General features: G+C 44.3%; 1 protein-coding gene across 6 annotated transcripts in view; it reads right to left on the minus strand.

The window, feature by feature from the left end:
* ANO7 (anoctamin 7) overlaps positions 1-18,376 on the minus strand; it is a 413,838-nt gene that overhangs the window by 185,858 nt on the left and 209,604 nt on the right. For all 6 annotated transcript variants that reach the window (XM_030215797.1, XM_030215795.1, XM_030215793.1 and 3 more), the window contains one exon: positions 11,657-11,753. In XM_030215797.1, the coding sequence (XP_030071657.1) occupies positions 11,657-11,753 (97 nt within the window). The remainder of the gene's footprint in view (positions 1-11,656; positions 11,754-18,376) is intronic.

An 18,376-nucleotide genomic window follows, 5' to 3' on the forward strand; every position in this document is an offset into this window, starting at 1 on the left:
AAGAAACAAACAATTGGGCGGACTGTCTGTTGGGCTGTGTCCACTCCAGGTAGAAGGCCAATGCTCTCTTGCAGTCCAATGTGTGCAGCTGACGTTCAGCAGGGCAGGAATGAGGACGGGGAAAGAATGTTGGCAAGACAATTGACTGGTTCAGATGGAACTCCGACACAACCTTTGGCAAGAACTTAGGGTGAGTGCGGAGGACTACTCTGTTATGATGAAATTTGGTGTAAGGGGCCTGGGCTACCAGGGCCTGAAGCTCACTGACTCTACGAGCTGAAGTAACTGCCACCAAGAAAATGACCTTCCAGGTCAAGTACTTCAGATGGCAGGAATTCAGTGGCTCAAAAGGAGGTTTCATCAGCTGGGTGAGAACGACATTGAGATCCCATGACACTGTAGGAGGCTTGACAGGGGGCTTTGACAAAAGCAAACCTCTCATGAAGCGAACAACTAAAGGCTGTCCTGAGATCGGCTTACCTTCCACACGGTAATGGTATGCACTGATTGCGCTAAGGTGAACCCTTACAGAGTTGGTCTTGAGACCAGACTCAGACAAGTGCAGAAGGTATTCAAGCAGGGTCTGTGTAGGACAAGAGCGAGGATCTAGGGCCTTGCTGTCACACCAGACGGCAAACCTCCTCCACAGAAAGAAGTAACTCCTCTTAGTGGAATCTTTCCTGGAAGCAAGCAAGATACGGGAGACACCCTCTGACAGACCCAAAGAGGCAAAGTCTATGCTCTCAACATCCAGGCCGTGAGAGCCAGGGACCGGAGGTTGGGATGCAGAAGCGCCCCTTCGTCCTGCGTGATGAGGGTCGGAAAACACTCCAATCTCCACGGTTCTTCGGAGGACAACTCCAGAAGAAGAGGGAACCAGATCTGACGCGGCCAAAAAGGAGCAATCAGAATCATGGTGCCTCGGTCTTGCTTGAGTTTCAACAAAGTCTTCCCCACCAGAGGTATGGGAGGATAAGCATACAGCAAACCCTCCCCCCAGTCCAGGAGGAAGGCATCCGATGCCAGTCTGCCGTGGGCCTGAAGCCTGGAACAGAACTGAGGGACTTTGTGGTTGGCTCGAGATGCGAAGAGATCTACCAAGGGGGTGCCCCACGCTTGGAAGGTCTGGCGCACCACTCGGGAATTGAGCGACCATTCGTGAGGTTGCATAATCCTGCTCAACCTGTCGGCCAGACTGTTGTTTACGCCTGCCAGATATGTGGCTTGGAGCACCATGCCGTGACGGCGAGCCCAGAGCCACATGCTGACGGCTTCCTGACACAGGGGGCAAGATCCGGTGCCCCCCTGCTTGTTGACGTAATACATGGCAACCTGGTTGTCTGTCTGAATTTGGATAATTTGGTGGGACAGCCGATCTCTGAAAGCCTTCAGAGCGTTCCAGATCGCTCGTAACTCCAGAAGATTGATCTGCAGATCGCGTTCCTGGAGGGACCAGCTTCCTTGGGTGTGAAGCCCTTCGACATGGGCTCCCCACCCCAGGAGAGACGCATCCATGGTCAGCACTTTATGTGGCTGAGGAATTTGGAAGGGACGTCCCAGAGTCAGATTGGACCAAATCGTCCACCAATACAGGGATTCGAGAAAACTCGTGGACAGGTGGATCACGTCTTCTAGATCCCCAGCAGCCTGAAACCACTGGGAAGCTAGGGTCCATTGAGCAGATCGCATGTGAAGGCGGGCCATGGGAGTCACATGAACTGTGGAGGCCATGTGGCCTAGCAATCTCAACATCTGCCGAGCTGTGATCTGCTGGGACGCTCGCACCCGCGAGATGAGGGACAACAAGTTGTTGGCTCTCGTCTCTGGGAGATAGGCGCGAGCCGTCCGAGAATCCAGCAGAGCTCCTATGAATTCGAGTCTCTGCACTGGGAGAAGATGGGACTTTGGATAATTTATCACAAACCCCAGTAGCTCCAGGAGGCGAATAGTCATCTGCATGGACTGCAGGGCTCCTGCCTCGGATGTGTTCTTCACCAGCCAATCTTCGAGATATGGGAACACGTGTACCCCCAGTCTGCGAAGTGCCGCTGCTACTACAGCCAAGCACTTCGTGAACACTCTGGGCGCAGAAGCGAGCCCAAAGGGTAGCACACAGTACTGGAAGTGACGTGTGCCCAGCTGAAATCGCAGATACTGTCTGTGAGCTGGCAGTATCGGGATGTGCGTATAGGCGTCCTTCAAGTCCAGAGAGCATAGCCAATCGTTTTGCTGAATCATGGGTAGAAGGGTGCCCAGGGAAAGCATCCTGAACTTTTCTTTGACCAGATATTTGTTCAGGGCCCTTAGGTCTAGGATGGGACGCATCCCCCCTGTTTTCTTTTCCACAAGGAAGTACCTGGAATAGAATCCCAGCCCTTCTTGCCCAGATGGCACGGGCTCGACCGCATTGGCGCTGAGAAGGGCGGAGAGTTCCTCTGCAAGTACCTGCTTATGCTGGAAGCTGTAGGATTGAGCTCCCGGTGGACAATTTGGAGGTTTTGAAGCCAAATTGAGGGTGTACCCGTGCCGGACTATTTGGAGAACCCACTGATCGGAGGTTATGAGAGGCCACCTTTGGTGAAAAGCTTTTAACCTCCCCCCGACTGGTAGGTCGCCCGGCACTGATACTTGGATGTCGGCTATGCTCTGCTGGAGCCAGTCAAAAGCTCGTCCCTTGCTTTTGCTGGGGAGCCGATGGGCCTTGCTGAGGCGCACGCTGCTGACGAGAGCGAGCGCGCTGGGGCTTAGCCTGGGCCGCAGGCTGTCGAGAAGGAGGATTGTACCTACGCTTGCCAGAAGAGTAGGGAACAGTCTTCCTTCCCCCGAAAAATCTTCTACCTGTAGAGGTAGATGCTGAAGGCTGCCGGCGGGAGAACTTGTCGAATGTGGTGTCCCGCTGGTGGAGCTGCTCTACCACCTGTTCGACTTTCTCTCCAAAAATATTATCCGCACGGCAAGGCGCGTCTGCAATCCGCTGCTGGATTCTATTCTCCAGGTCGGAGGCACGCAGCCATGAGAGTCTGCGCATCACCACACCTTGAGCAGCGGCCCTGGACGCAACATCAAAGGTGTCATACACCCCTCTGGCCAGGAATTTTCTGCACGCCTTCAGCTGCCTGACCACCTCCTGAAAAGGCTTGGCTTGCTCAGGGGGGAGCGCATCCACCAAGCCCGCCAACTGCCGCACATTGTTCCGCATGTGTATGCTCGTGTAGAGCTGGTAGGACTGAATTTTGGCCACAAGCATAGAAGAATGGTAGGCCTTCCTCCCAAAGGAGTCTAAGGTTCTAGAGTCCTTGCCCGGGGGCGCCGAAGCATGCTCCCTAGAACTCTTAGCCTTCTTTAGGGCCAAATCCACAACTCCAGAGTCATGAGGCAACTGTCTGCGCATCAGCTCTGGGTCCCCATGGATCCGGTACTGGGACTCGATCTTCTTGGGAATGTGGGGATTAGTTAGAGGCTTGGTCCAGTTCGCCAGCAATGTCTTTTTTAGGACATGGTGCATGGGTACAGTGGACGCTTCCTTAGGTGGAGAAGGATAGTCCAGGAGCTCAAACATTTCAGCCCTGGGCTCGTCCTCCACAACCACTGGGAAGGGGATGGCCGTAGACATCTCCCGGACAAAGGAAGCGAAAGACAGACTCTCGGGGGGAGAAAGCTGTCTCTCAGGAGAGGGAGTGGGATCGGAAGGAAGACCCTCAGACTCCTCGTCAGAGAAATATCTGGTGTCTTCTTCCTCTTCCCACAAGGCCTCACCCTCGGTGTCAGACACAAGTTCACGGACCTGTGTCTGCAACCGTGCCCGACTCGACTCTGTGGAGCCAGGTCCACGATGGGGGCGTCGAGAGGTAGACTCCCTCGCCCGCATCGGCGAAGCTCCCTCCGCCGACGTAGTCGGGGAGCCCTCCTGGGAGGCGACGGCAGCCGGTACCGCACGCGGCACCGACGCCGGAGACCTCACCCCGGGCGATGGACCAGCCGGCGCCACGCTCGACGATACCGGTGGCGCAAGCACCGCCGGTACCGGAGGGGTAGGGCGCAACAGCTCTCCCAGAATCTCTGGGAGAACGGCCCGGAGGCTCTCGTTCAGAGCGGCTGCAGAGAAAGGCATGGAGGTCGATGCAGGCGTCGACGTCAGAACCTGTTCCGGGCGTGGAGGCTGTTCCGGGCTGTCCAGAGTGGAGCGCATCGACACCTCCTGAACAGAGGGTGAGCGGTCCTCTCGGTGCCGATGCCTACTGGGTGCCGACTCCCTCGGCGACCCAGAGCTCTCGGTGCCGACACGGGAAGGAGACCGATGACGATGCTTCTTCGACTTCTTGGAACGAAGCATGTCACCGGAGCTTCCCGGCACCAACGAGGACATAGAATCCAGCCGTCGCTTCCTCGGGGCCGAGGCCGAAGGAGGTCTGTCTCGGGGGGGCTGTACCGCAGGAGCCCTCAGGGTAGGGGGAGACCCACCCGAAGGCTCACCGCCACCAGCAGGGGAATGGACAGCCCTCACCTGCACTCCAGACGAAGCACCACCGTCCGACGACATCAGCAGACGAGGTCCCGGTACCACCGACGTCGACGCAGCTGTCCGATGTCTCAGCGCCGATGCAGAGGGCCGATGCCTCGATGCACTCGATGCACTGGCGGCCGAGGATGAAGGTCTGGACGCTGAAGACGTCGATGCACTCGATACCCCCGGTGCCGATGTCGACGAAGAGCCCGAGAACAAAACGTTCCACTGGGCCAATCTCGCTACCTGAGTCCGCTTTTGCAAAAGGGAACACGGACTACAGGCCTGCGGGCGGTGCCCGGCCCCCAAGCACTGAAGACACGACGCGTGCCTGTCAGTGAGCGAGATGACCCGGGCGCACTGGGTGCACTTCTTGAAGCCGCTGGGAGACTTCGATGTCATGGGCGGAAAAATCACGCCGGCGAGATCAAAAGTCGAAATGGCGGAAAAGGCACCACAAAAACAAGGGGAAGAAAACTTCGACCCGAGGCCTAAAAGCGGCCTACCCCGACGACGAAAGAAAACTTACCGGGGCAAAAAAGCTGGAAATATCGGGGGAAAAGAGACCGAAGAGTCCCTTTCCACACAGAATGGTTTTTTTGTTGTTGTTTTTTTTAAACACAAAGAGAACGCACGAGGTCGACTTTGCGGGGCACGACACGGCGAAAACACGACCGTACCGAGCGCGGACAAAAGAAGACTGACGAACACGAGCCGGTTCGGGCGGGAAGACGGCCGCGCATGCACGGTGCGCATGAGCGCGCGAGGACTAGCAAAGGCCTTTGCTAGTGAAGTTTCCGATTGGAGGGGCTGCCGTGGACGTCACCCATCAGTGAGAACAAGCAGCCTGCTTGTCCTCGGAGAATGTGTGTTAACCATGTACGTGCCTACAATATCCCTACAGGCGCCTACATGGTTAGCATGCGCACTAAGTGTAGGTGCAATAAAAACACTAATGCACCTTAGTAAACAGGGCCCTAAAACTATATCAGCTGCTTCTGATGGTCCAAAAAAAAAAACTTTTAAAAAATTTGTATGAATATTTGTGAGTGATTTGAGCAACTTCATGACACATGAAGGGATTTAAATAGTGAAATAGCTAGTACCTGGAAAACCAGGCTAGAAGACTTAACCTCAGGTTTCTTAACTTTCCCAAATCGCCTTTAATTTCCCCTTTGGATATGGTTAAAAAATATATGATTGATATTCTTGGAATGGATAAGGACTCACTGCCTCCCCTTACTTGGGCTTATTACATCAGGAGTGGTGCAGTGGTGGAAAAAAATCCCCCGATAGCAGGGGAAGGAATGGATCTTACTTCTTTCCTTGAAAGTTCATTGGAGATAATTACTCAGAGGTTGACTCTGCTTGTTACTTTTGTGCTGGAGCCTGATAGGAATGCCGTGTTAAGGCTTTCCTTGAGACACTTAAAAAATCTGTTTCTGGGCTCAAAAATTCGTTTTTTTCCTGATCTCTCAAGGCCTACACAGATGAGACGGAGGGCCTTTTTGGAACTCCGCCCTAGGGTGCTGGCACTGGGAGCAACTTTCATATTACGTTTTCCTTGTTATTGTAATGTAATGCTTGAGGGTAAACAGTTTCAATTTGTAGACCCAAAACAGTTAAAACAATTTATAGATGCTAGAGTGGAATTGAATGTTGTGTGCCCTCCCTAAATGCAGGCTGGGGTCTGAACCAGAGGTTGTAACCATTAGTTTGTAATTATTGCTATATATTTTATTTTTAAATTCCTGGATTCCAAATTTCCTAAACTTGTGGACAGAAAGGCTGTTAATGATATTTCCTTTTATTTCTTTTTTGCCTCTTGTATAAATGCCGATTGCATACTCACGTATTGTGACGATATATTGAAATATATGAATAAAGAAATAATTTTAAAAAAATAGTGAAATAGCTATTGGCGCTAAGGTTTTTAAAAGTGATACACTAAAGATCAGCCATTTCATATTTCACTTTTGAATGTCACAGCTCCTACTGACTGTTTCTCATTTCAAAATTACTACTACTACTACTACTATTTAGCATTTCTATAGCGCTACAAGGCGTACGCAGCGCTGCACAAACATAGAAGACAGACAGTCCCTGCTCAAAGAGCTTACAATCTAATACTGCAGCGGGACATGTTTATCCACTCCTAGCGTAGCTGAGATAATATTTAACCATGTCTCTGACCTCATGTGCAACTTTCTTCAAATCAATCACCTTACTTTTTAACTCTTCCTACTTTCTTACCTTTCTATATGTTACATCTTTGCTTTACCCTTCGCTATCAATTATAATGTTCTATTATGTATTGTGTTGACATTGTAAATAGTATGCCATGCCATACTTTGTATTGCTTTTGAATATTTTTACTGCTGTAATTGTCTATTGCTCATGCTTGATCTATTATTACTGTACACAGCATTGAGTGAATTCCTTCAAAAAGGCGGTAAATAAATCCTAATAAATAAATAGTAAAATAACAGTAGCCCACATTGAAAACACCCCTTCTTAATTGAAGAAAAAGGAAATGGCTCTAGACATCAAAATCACTACTATATGTAATAAAAGTGAGCCAAATATATGGCAATCGAGCCATTGTGACATCACTGATGAGCTTGGCTCTTATTGGTGCAATGAGGCATTATGACATCACAAGATCAGCTCTGGTTACCAGAGACTGAAACTCTTCACACTAAGGAGGGAAGTTCATTGCTATATGTAATAAAAGTGCGCCAAGTATAGGACAATCAAGACATTCTGACATCACTGATGAGGTTGGTTCTTATTGGTGGAATGAGGCATTATGACATCACATTATCACAAGTGAGCCAAGTATAGAACAGTCAAGCTATTGTGACATCATGATGAGGTTGGCTCTTATTAATGGAATGAGGCATTATGACATCACAATATCAGCTTTGGTTACCAGAGACTGAAACTCTTCACACTAAGGAGGGAAGTTCATTGCTATACGTAATAAAAGTGAGCCATATATAGGACAATGAACCCATTGTGACTTCACTGATCAGCTTGGCTCTTATTGGTGCAATAAGGCATTATGACATCACAAGATCAGCTCTGGTTAACAGAGACAAACTCTTCACACTAAGGAGGGAAGTTATCAACTTGGGCTACCGTTAAGACATGCTATTTTACCACTAACTCATGCTATTTTAGCACCGGTCCCATAAGAAAAACACATCTTAACAATAATCCATGATAACTTCAATCCCCCCCCCTTGAAAAAAAAGAAAAAATGTTTATAGAAATTGAAAATCGCTGCTATATATAATAAAATTGAGCCGTCTAAAGCAATCAAGCCATTGTGACATCACTGATGAGCTTGGCTCTTTTTTTTTTTTTATTACATTTGAGCTTTAGACGGCTCAATTTTATTATATATAGCAGCGATTTTCAATTTCTATAAACATTTTTTCTTTTTTTTCAAGGGGGGGGGGAGTGAAGTTATCCTGGATTATTGTTAAGATGTGTTTTTCTTATGGGACCTGTGCTAAAATAGCATGAGTTAGTGGTAAAATAGCATGTCTTAACGGTAGCCCAAGTTGATAACTTCCCTCCTTAGTGTGAAGAGTTTCAGTCTCTGTTACATTTTTTTTGTTACATTTGCGATGAGTGGGAGGAGACAGCTCTGTGATGCGAGTGGGAGGAGTCCTGACGGTGCCGACGAGCAGAGGAGGAGCTGCTTCGGTGCCAACGTGCAGGGGAAAGGCTTTCTCAGTGCCTATGGCCAGGGGAAAGGCTCTTTCCAGACATTAGTAATAAATGCAACATTTATTACTAATGTCACATATCCTGGATTATTTTGTGCTTCTACAATCCCTGTATCCTTTGCTTATTCTACTATGTACTTACTTCTAGGTTGGTTCCTCCTTTGTGGGAACATAGCTTTCTCTTATGTTCCCGCTAATGCCTCAGAAGGTCCCTGCGCTATTCTAAGACTTACCACTGGTGCATTTCTGAGGTGGCCCTCTTCTGGTCATGCTCATAACCGTTCCCCTAGATTATTCACTACCCAATTTTCTTCTGACTGTCACTCTGAAGTGCTTTTGTTTTCTAAAGCTGAAACTCTTGCACTAGCTACTTCCTTAGTTGTGCCTGAATTAGCGTTTCATGTAGATATTGAACTGAAAAGCCTTGCTTGTACCCTACCCAAGATTATTAATCTCACCTCTTCCCTTATTGTTGCCTTGACCTAGTAGACCAATATTTTAAGGAAAGTGGTAATTCAAAACTACCTGGTCATTGGTTATTTGCTCCTTAGGACTAATCTTGGGTGTGAGCAGTTAGAGGAGGTATGATGCTTTAATTTGACTGGCAATAGTGTCCTGATTGAGCAAAAACTTAAAGACCTATGAAACCTATCTTCTAATATTCAGCACTCTACCACAGGGACTAGGTTTGCTGTCAAGTATTTCTGATTGGTTTGGTAGCTGGCTGTCTAATATTGCCTGGCTTCATGGCCGCCTTCTTTCAATAATAGGCTCTACTGTTATACTGATTGTTTTGTGCTGTTTTCTGTAGTGTGCCTGCTCTCTTTGGCAGTTGAGTAACAATGTGTTTTCTAGCTCTCCTGCTGTTCATAATGTTATCATGCTGCAGCCTGTCCCTGACGATGTTACTGCTTCTCCATTTGAGCAACTGCCTTTCTCTCCTTGTGGACAGAATCAAAGTGGGGGTCTGTTGGAGGGGACCTGGGAGAACTAGAGAGTTGGGGTCAATCAGGGGATAAGGGAGAAATGAAAAGTCTGTGCCAGTCATATCATGAAGGAAGTTTAAGTTTTTTTGAGGCTGAAAACAGTGGCCTTGAAGACAAAACTATAAATGCTTGGCTTAGGCTAATTATTTGTAAAACCAAATGTGCTAGCAAAAGGCCTTGAGACCTAGACCTGAAAGAAACAGAGAAAGATTGTTTGTAGCTTAGCCAAAGAAGGATGATATGGTGTACAGACAGATGATGGGACAGGGCCTGAGAAAGGGAAAAGTGCATTGCTTGCCAATTATGTTATCATGCCAAAGAGTGAATCTGTATTCTGAAATTTGCTAATAAAAGCAGCTCAGCTGAAAGAGGGAGTTAGAGACTTACCTGGCAAAGCTGCTGGATTGTTGCAGCTGTGTGATAGTCTCTCCTGAATTTGGCTTTAGTTATAGCTGTAATCTATGTTGTGTGTTTATTTCCTCAAACACACCTTGGGCTCTGAAATCTAAGAGCTGAGGTAAGGGCAAGGAGTCCTTTCTGGATCAAAAGATTTTAGCACGTCCTGATGTTTCTATGGCATGTTAGTTGAGACACCATCTATTTTTAATTAAGCAAGACATAAACACTTAGGTGGCAACCTTCAGCTTAAAATGTTCTTGTGGTTTTTTTTCTAGTTGTTTAATAAGGTAATATATATACAGTATTCTTTAAAGAGAAATGGTGTCATCAGGGCCTGGTTTACCACAAGTTAGAGGGATGGTCAGTAGTAGTCGCAGATCATATTATGACCTGCTTCCCTATCCCTTGTTTCTTTCTTAATTTTTTTCACCTTTTTAAGTATTTTGTATGCCCCCAGCTGTGGATTGAATCCCTTTTCCTAAATATGTTGCTTCTTTTGTTTCCCATATCTGTTTGTTACATATGTATAATTTTATGGTGCTGCAACATTTGCTTTTTCTTCTTGCAAGTCTCTCTGTCATACATTGCAACCTTAAGGAACAAAGAAAAAAAAAATGAAAGGACAAAATCTCAAATGAGATAATGAGAGGCAGGGCAGTTTCTGGATACAACGAAGTCCTGGTTAAAGGTTGCTTTCAGCATCTTTCTTCCTTTCTATATTTGTGCATTTACAGACTCAGAATCATAGTGTGGTGCCTTGTGTAGTCACCCTGATGAGAGAGGAAGAATCCTGGCCGAAAACCTGACCAGGAGAGTTAGAGTTGCTTGTCAGATACTTAGATGTTCTGGTAGCAAATTTATCTTAGCACCAGAAGGCATGATAGATAGGAAAAGATATAAAAGAAAGCAGAGAATGGCCTTAGGCAATGACATTAAGGGGCCCTTTTACAAAGTGGCAGTAGAGCTACTGGTGCCACTTTGTTGCATACCAATCCAGCACTACCGCTGGCCTAATGTGGGAGCTGGTGGTAGTGCTGACCCTAGTGCACGCCATTTCCAGCGCAACAGACATATAATTTTTAACACCAGGGTGTTACCCAGCGGTAATTGCTACCCAAATTAGCATGGAAGCCCTTACTGTCACCTAAATAGGAGACGGTATGGGTGCCTTGTGGAAATGGCTGCATAGCAAGTGTTTACTTACCATATAGCCATTTCCTTTTCTTGGCTTTTTACCCGCTGCAGTAAAAGGGGCCTTGGCACGTGGCAAATCCACGCCCTGATACTGTCGCAGGGCCCTTTTACCACAGCTTGCAAAAGGAGCCCTAAGTGACAGTCAGGACCTGGAAATATGAATGAAATAAAAAAGAAAGTTGAGCAAAGAGAGAACTAGTGCACTAGAGTTGCCATGCTCCATGTCAAAGATGATAACCGAAGATGATGATGTGGTACCAGTGATGTATCTGCAAAGGAACCCATTTCTTGTGTATCTGAAGCACATGGCAAGATTAGGGAATCTTCACAGTCCTCAGAAGTAAACAAAACAAAAATTTATCCCTTCTCTCATCACCTTTCCCAGATATCATCTGTGGAGCTCGTCAAAACAATCCAGGAGCATTCCCAAGTTCACAGATGTGTCAGGCTCAGCTGAGACTCTTAATCACATCCTGCACTTTTTGAATTAAACTAGGATTTCTGAAGCAAGCCCAGAAACTGTGGTGTAAACCTGGACTTCTAAAATACTGCAGCACCAATGTCTTTTTTGTACCAGAAGAAATACCTCAGGTCCAGCAGAATCCCAATAACTGTGTCTCTATACTTTAGCAATCCAGTTAGTATTTTGATTAAAATTATGTTACTGGAGCAGTAAATGAGTCTAAAGGAGGCAACAGTTTTCCCACCATTATACAATCCAGTGCCGCTGTCAGTACCCCACATATCCCCATACCATCCACTGTCACCAGAGATACCACCTTTTATGTAAATAATAAGTGCAGCTAATTCTCCCTTCTATAATGCCTTTCCCATACCTTATAGGTAGTGCAGATGCTGGAGATGTTCCAGTACGGGCAGATCTTACAGATGGGGCACATGAGGTATTCTTCCTTGTTGCTGCATATCTCCATACTGTAATGGGAGGAGAGAACATAATAAAGCAGAAAAGAAGTGAGAGGGGCAAGAAAGAGTAGAGAAGATAAAGCAAAGGGTCAGAAAACAGGGGGAAATGAAAGGTGCAGAACAAAAAAATGAAAGACAATTGTAGAGAGAAAAAGGACAGTAGGCAGGAAGAATTGGAAAGTGAGAGGATAAAGAGAGAGAAAAACAAGAAAGAGGAGTTAAAAAATTAACAAAATTACATCTATAAATTTGTTTACTCCTCCTCACCCACCCTCACAACTGGGCTAAAAAAATGCAGTCCTAGCTGCTGAGCTAACCAGGCACCAGTCTAAATATTGGCCAGTGCCCAGTTAACTTACAGGTGTCCACTCTGAACTGGATATCCAATGCTGATTCCTGGGCATGGTCCTCCACTGAATATCCAATCTTAATTCAAACCACAGCTGACAGACTGCTGACCATTGCAGGCTGAATGTCAGGGGAACATTTTTAAGTTTTTACTTGTTGGGTTGTTATTTTTATCTCTTTTCATCTTGTAATGTTATTTATACCATTGATCATATTTTCTTGTCATTGGTTTGAATTTATTTTCTTATTTTATGTTGATACACAATGTAATTGTTTAAAATTCTCTTATATATTGTTTGTTTCATGTTACAGATAAATAGGCAGTACATGTCTATTTTAAGGCACCCAATTTGGTGAATCGCATACGAGTTATTTGAATTTGTTTTCCCTTTGAAAGGAAGCTGTTTTCACCCCTTTTTTGACAATTTTTGTTGGAAATTTATGAGTATTAGTACAAGACCCCTCATGTCACAAACAATTTGTGGTAGAAAAAAATGTTTTTGATTTTGACATTGTGTTAGGTGGAGATTTTAATCATGTGGCAGATCCCTCATTAGATAAGGATTTAGTAAATCTATCACAAAAATAGATCTGGTAGTTTTTGGGGTGGACAGGGCTTGGGATTCTTAGATGTCTGTAGGATTTTACATCCACAAGGCAAAAAATATACTCATTTATCCAGAGCCCATAACACACAAAGCTGTATAAATTATCTCTTTGTAACAGGACATTTATTCTCCAAGGTCCTACAGGTGGGTATTAGTTCCATAGTTATGTCTGACCATGTCCTAATTATCATGCACTGGAAATATGAAATGTGGGATCAGAAGCACAGATGGTGCAAGATTCTCACCCACTCCCTTTGGAAAGGAAAGAAATCTCAGATGCAATTTCATTTGCTGTACGTCTATAACATAGCTTGCTTAATAAGGCTAGTGAGGAATTGGGTTCAAGACATGTATTTTTAGTAATATTTTGGAAAAAAAACAAATTGCCTGACTGTATAAGCTGTCCTCTATAGTCCATGTTAGGGGGAGGTATCTACCGGATGATCTTCAACAACATATGTTATTCGAATCGGTCAGTTGGACATGGAAGCTTAGTAGTCATAGATTTGCAGTATCAGAAACCTGTTTTCCCTATTTGCCATTGACAGGAAATAGGACATTCTTACTGGGAATGCAAGGTATTGGGTTTAAAGAAAGGGAGAGAAAGGGCATTCAGATCTTAAGGCAGGTAAGGGATGGAGGGTCTCTTCAGCTGTGCAATTCTGAAGTTCTCAAACAGTGCCATGGGTTAAAAGAGACTTATTATTATAGATATTTACAGCTGAAACATTATGTACAACCCCTTTTAGAACAGAACTCATCCAGCTGGGATAATGATCAATTTTGGCCTAAGGATGAGATAACCAAAGGATTAATTAGTGTATACTATGGCGATAATATGAGGAAAAAAATAGACCCTTTTCAACATACTATCCTAAAATGGATGCATGATATGACAGAGAATTATATAGAGGGAGTGAGAAATGGGGAGGGGTTGGTAGAATGTGTGCAACTAAGGGAGATGCATTATAAGGTGTTTCATAGACTTTATATAAACCCCAAATGGGTAAGATCAGGAGGGGTGCTTCAGGAAATGGTGTAAAATATAGAAATAGAAAAGGGACTTACATATATTGTTGGTGGGATTGCCCGAACATGTCACAATTTTGGACAGTTTTATAGCAACATCTAGAGAAACTTTTGGGTCAGTCCTTTCTCGAAGACTATGGAGTTGCATTTATTATATTTAAAGGATGACTTTGAATTAGATACTGAAGATCATTATTTCTTTCTGTAAAAAAAAAAACTTGTTTGATAGCAAAGCGCTAATGTTGTGGAGAAACCCAATGCATCATTAATTAAGTGAGGTGAAGGAAGCTATTAAAGCTAAAAGAAAATCCTTCAGAAAATGGAAGAAGGAACTGACTGAAAATAATAAGAAACAGCGTAAGGAATCTAATCCTTGGTGGTGTGCGGGGCACAGTACGAGGGTCCCCTGGGAAAGTGTTCATAACATGATCTACTATCTGGAATGAAGCCACAAAGGAAATCTACTGTAGCTGCATTTCATTTTCGAAAGGGTGACTATAATTAAAATGAAGAAAATGGTTAAAAAAAAGCTAAAAGGAATGGCCACAAAGGTTAGGACACTAAATTGGGCATGGGTGTTGTTCAAAAATACCATCTTGAAAGCCCAAACCAGATGCATTCCATGTATTTACAAAGGTGGAAAGAAGAGAAAATGACAGCCAGCATGGTTAAAAGGTGAAGTGAAAGAGGCTATTACAGCCAAAAGAATGTACTTCAAAGAAAGGAAAAAGAACCCAAATGAAGAAAATAAGAAACATAAGCACTGGCAAGTGAGATGCAAATCACTGATAAAGCTAAAAGAGAATATGAAGAGAAACTTGCCACAGAATTTAATACTCACAGTAACAACTTTTTCAGGTACATCAGAAGCAGAAAGCCTGCGAAGGAATCCGTGGGAGCATTAGATCATGAAAGAGCAAAAGGGGCATTCAGGGAGGTGTAATGGAAGATTTTAAAGATTGTTTTTCAACTCTGCCTTGACCGACAGTGCACTCGGGGTCTGTATTTTTGATTAGAAGTAATTCTGTTTGTGTGAAAGTGATTTCAAATGTGGAAGAAGATAAGACACAGCTCTAATTCATTTGGTATGGAGAAGGAAGAGGTGGAGCCTGTTTTGAGTTCAGACTGGCCACATTCCCACATGTCTCAAGCATTCTGTAAATTTTCCTTAGCTCTGAACAGGAGTTCTAAGCCTAATAAAAAGGGAATTTTTGCCAGTGAAATGGGGAGCTTGTCTGTGAGTAATGTACATACTGCGCAGAGAGCTGTATTTCCTGGTCAAGACTCCTGGTTTTCGCTGTGAACACGCCCCCCCCCCCTAGCTGATAAGAGCTGGATGTAGAGATTAAGGACCAGTGATGTATGCATATTGTGATGTATTATTTCTTCTTTTTGTGGTCTAGAAACTCCTAGCTTTGCTTGGATGTAGTGACCAGTGATGTAATGATTGTTTCTTTTTAACTATAGATAGGTATTGTTTCTTTTCAGTTATATAGTTTAATCATTGTGTATCTTAGACAATAATGAACCTCTAATAAAAGTCTCATTTACCTAATACGAATGCAAAAGAACCCACAGTAATTATTGAACAGTCTGTGTCAGTGAGGCAGGCTGTAAAACCAGGTAAGAACAGGAGGACATGGCCATAGCAGAGAAACTGAATGAATTCTTTGTTTCGGTCTTTACAGAAGAAGATGTAAGAGATCTGCCTGTACTGGAAATGGTTTTCATGGGTGATGATGCGGGGGAACTGAAAGAAATCTCTGTGAACCTGGAAGATGTACTAAGCTAAATTGACAAATTAAAGAGTAGTAAATCACCTGGACTAGATGGCATACATCCAAGGGTACTCAAAGAACTCAAACATGAAATTGCTGATCTGCTGTTAGTAATATGTAATCTGTCATTAAAATCTTCCGTAGTACCTGAAGATTGGAGGGTGGCCAATGTAATGCCGATTTTTTAAAAGGCTTTCAGGGAAGATCTTATTTCCGATCTGACGAAGAAGGGCAACCTTCGAAAGCTAATCAAGAAATGTATTAAGTTATGTCCAATAAAAAAGGTATCATCTTATTTTCTTTTCCATGTTTTATTTTGTTTGATTTCTATTGATAACCTAAAGGGAAGATCTGGGAAATTATAGACTGGTAAGCCTGACTTCGATGCCGGGTAAAATAGTTGAAACTATTATAAAGAATAAAATTACAGAACACATAAATAAACATGGTTTAATGGGACAGAGTCAGCATGGGTTCAGCCAAGGGAAGTCTTGCCTCATCAATTTGCATCATTCCTTTGAAGGCATGAATAAACATGTGGATAAAGGTGAGCTGGTTGATGTAGTGTATCTAGATTTTCAGAAAGCTTTTGACATAGTTCCTCAGGAGAGACACCTGAGAAAATTAAAGAGAGATATGAGATAGGAGGCAATGGTCTGGTATGGATCAGGAATTGGTTATTGGACAGAAAACAGAGGGTAGGGTTAAATGGTCATTTCTCTTGATGGAAGAGGGTGAACAGTGCAGTGCCGCGGGGATCAGTACTGGGACCGGTGCTATTTAACATATTTATGAATGATCTGGAAATCGGAATGACGAGTGAGGTGATTAAATTTGCAGATGACACAAAACTAGTCAAGGCTGTTAAAACATATGCAGACTGTGGAAAAACTGCAGGAAGACCTTAGGAAATTAGAAGACTGGGGATCCAAATGGCAGATGAAATTTAAGTACATAAGTAATGCCATACTGGGAAAAGACCAAGGGTCCATTGAGCCCAGCATCCTGTCCACGACAGCGGCCAATCCAGGCCAAGGGCACCTGGCGAGCTTCCTAAACATACAAACATTCTATACATGTTATTCCTGGAATTGTGGATTTTTCCCAAGTCCATTTAGTAGTGGTTTATGGACTTGTTCTTTAGGAAACCGTCTAACCCCTTTTTAAACTCTGCTAAGCTAACCGCCTTCACCACGTTCTCCGGCAACGAATTCCAGAGTTTAATTATGTGTTGGGTGAAGAAATATTTTCTCTGATTTGTTTTAAATTTACTACACTGTAGTTTCATCGCATGCCCCCTAGTTCTAGTATTTTTGGAAAGCGTGAACAGATGCTTCACATCCACTCCACTCATTATTTTATATACCTCTATCATGTCTCCCCTCAGCCATCTCTTCTCCAAGCTGAAAAGCCCTAGCCTCCGTAGTCTTTCTTCATAGGGAAGTCGTCCCATCCCCACTATCATTTTAGTCGCCCTTCGCTGCACCTTTTCCAATTCTACTATATCTTTCTTGAGATGTGGCGACCAGAATTGAACACAATACTCAAGGTGCGGTCGCACCATGGAGTGATACAACGGCATTATCAACGACGACACCCAGATCCCTTTCTTGGTCCGTAACTCCTAACGTGGAACCTTGCATGACATAGCTATAATTCGGGTTCTTTTTTCCCATATGCATCACCTTGCAGTTGCTCACATTAAACATAATCTGCCATTTAGCCGCCCAGTCTCCCAGTCTCGTAAGATCCTTCTGTAATTTGTCACAATCCTGTCGTGAGTTAATGACTTTGAATAACTTTGTGTCATCAACAAATTTAATAACCTTGCTAGTTACTCCCATCTCTAAATCATTTATAAATATATTAAAAAGCAGCGGTACTAGCACAGACCCCTGAGGAACCCCACTAACTACCCTTCTCCATTGTGAATACTGCCCATTTAACCCCACTCTCTGTTTCCTATCCTTCAACCAGTTTTTAATCCACAATAGGACATTTCCTCCTATCCCATGACCCTCCAATTTCCTCTGTAGCCTTTCATGAGGTACCTTGTCAAACGCCTTTTGAAAATCCAGATACACGATATCAACCGGCTCCCCTTTGTAATGTAGACAAATGCAAAATGATGCACACTGGAAAGAATAACCTGAATCATAGTTACCTGATGCTAGGGTCCACCTTGGGGGTCAGCACCCAAGAAAAAGATCTAGGTGTCACTGTAGATAATAAGCTGAAATCTTCTGCTCAGTATGTGGCGGTGGTCAAAAAAAAAATCAGTCGGGATGCTAGGAATTATTAGGAAAGGGATGGTAAATAAGACCAAAAATACTATAATGCCTCTGTATCGCTCCATGGTGCAACCTCACCTTGAGTATTGCATTCAGGTCTGGTCGCCCTATCTCAAAAAAGATGTAGCATAATTAGAAAAGGTTCAAAGAAGAGTGTCCAAAATGATAAAGGGAATGGAACTGCTACCATATGAGGAAAGGCTAGAGAGGTTAGGGCTCTTCGGTTTGGAAAAGAGAGAGAGGAGATATGATTGAGGTCCACAAAATCCTGAGTGCTGTAGTACGAGTAGAAGTGAATTGATTTTTATTTATTTTTACTTGTTCCAAAAGTACAAAGACTAGGGAACAGTCAAGGAAATTATATGGAAATACTTTTAAAACAAATAGGAGTAAATAGTTTTTCACTCAACGAGTAGTTAAGCTCTGGAACTCTTTGCCAGAGTACATAGTAACGGTGGCTAGCATTTCTGGGTTTAAAAAAAGATTTGGGCAAGTTCCTGGAGGAAAAGTCCATAGTCTGCTATTGAGTCAGACATGGGGAAGCTACTGTTGGTCCTGGGGTTGCTAGCATGGAATGT

This window comes from Microcaecilia unicolor, chromosome 10 (assembly GCF_901765095.1).
Source record: "Microcaecilia unicolor chromosome 10, aMicUni1.1, whole genome shotgun sequence".
Classification (NCBI taxonomy): Eukaryota; Metazoa; Chordata; class Amphibia; order Gymnophiona; family Siphonopidae; genus Microcaecilia; species Microcaecilia unicolor.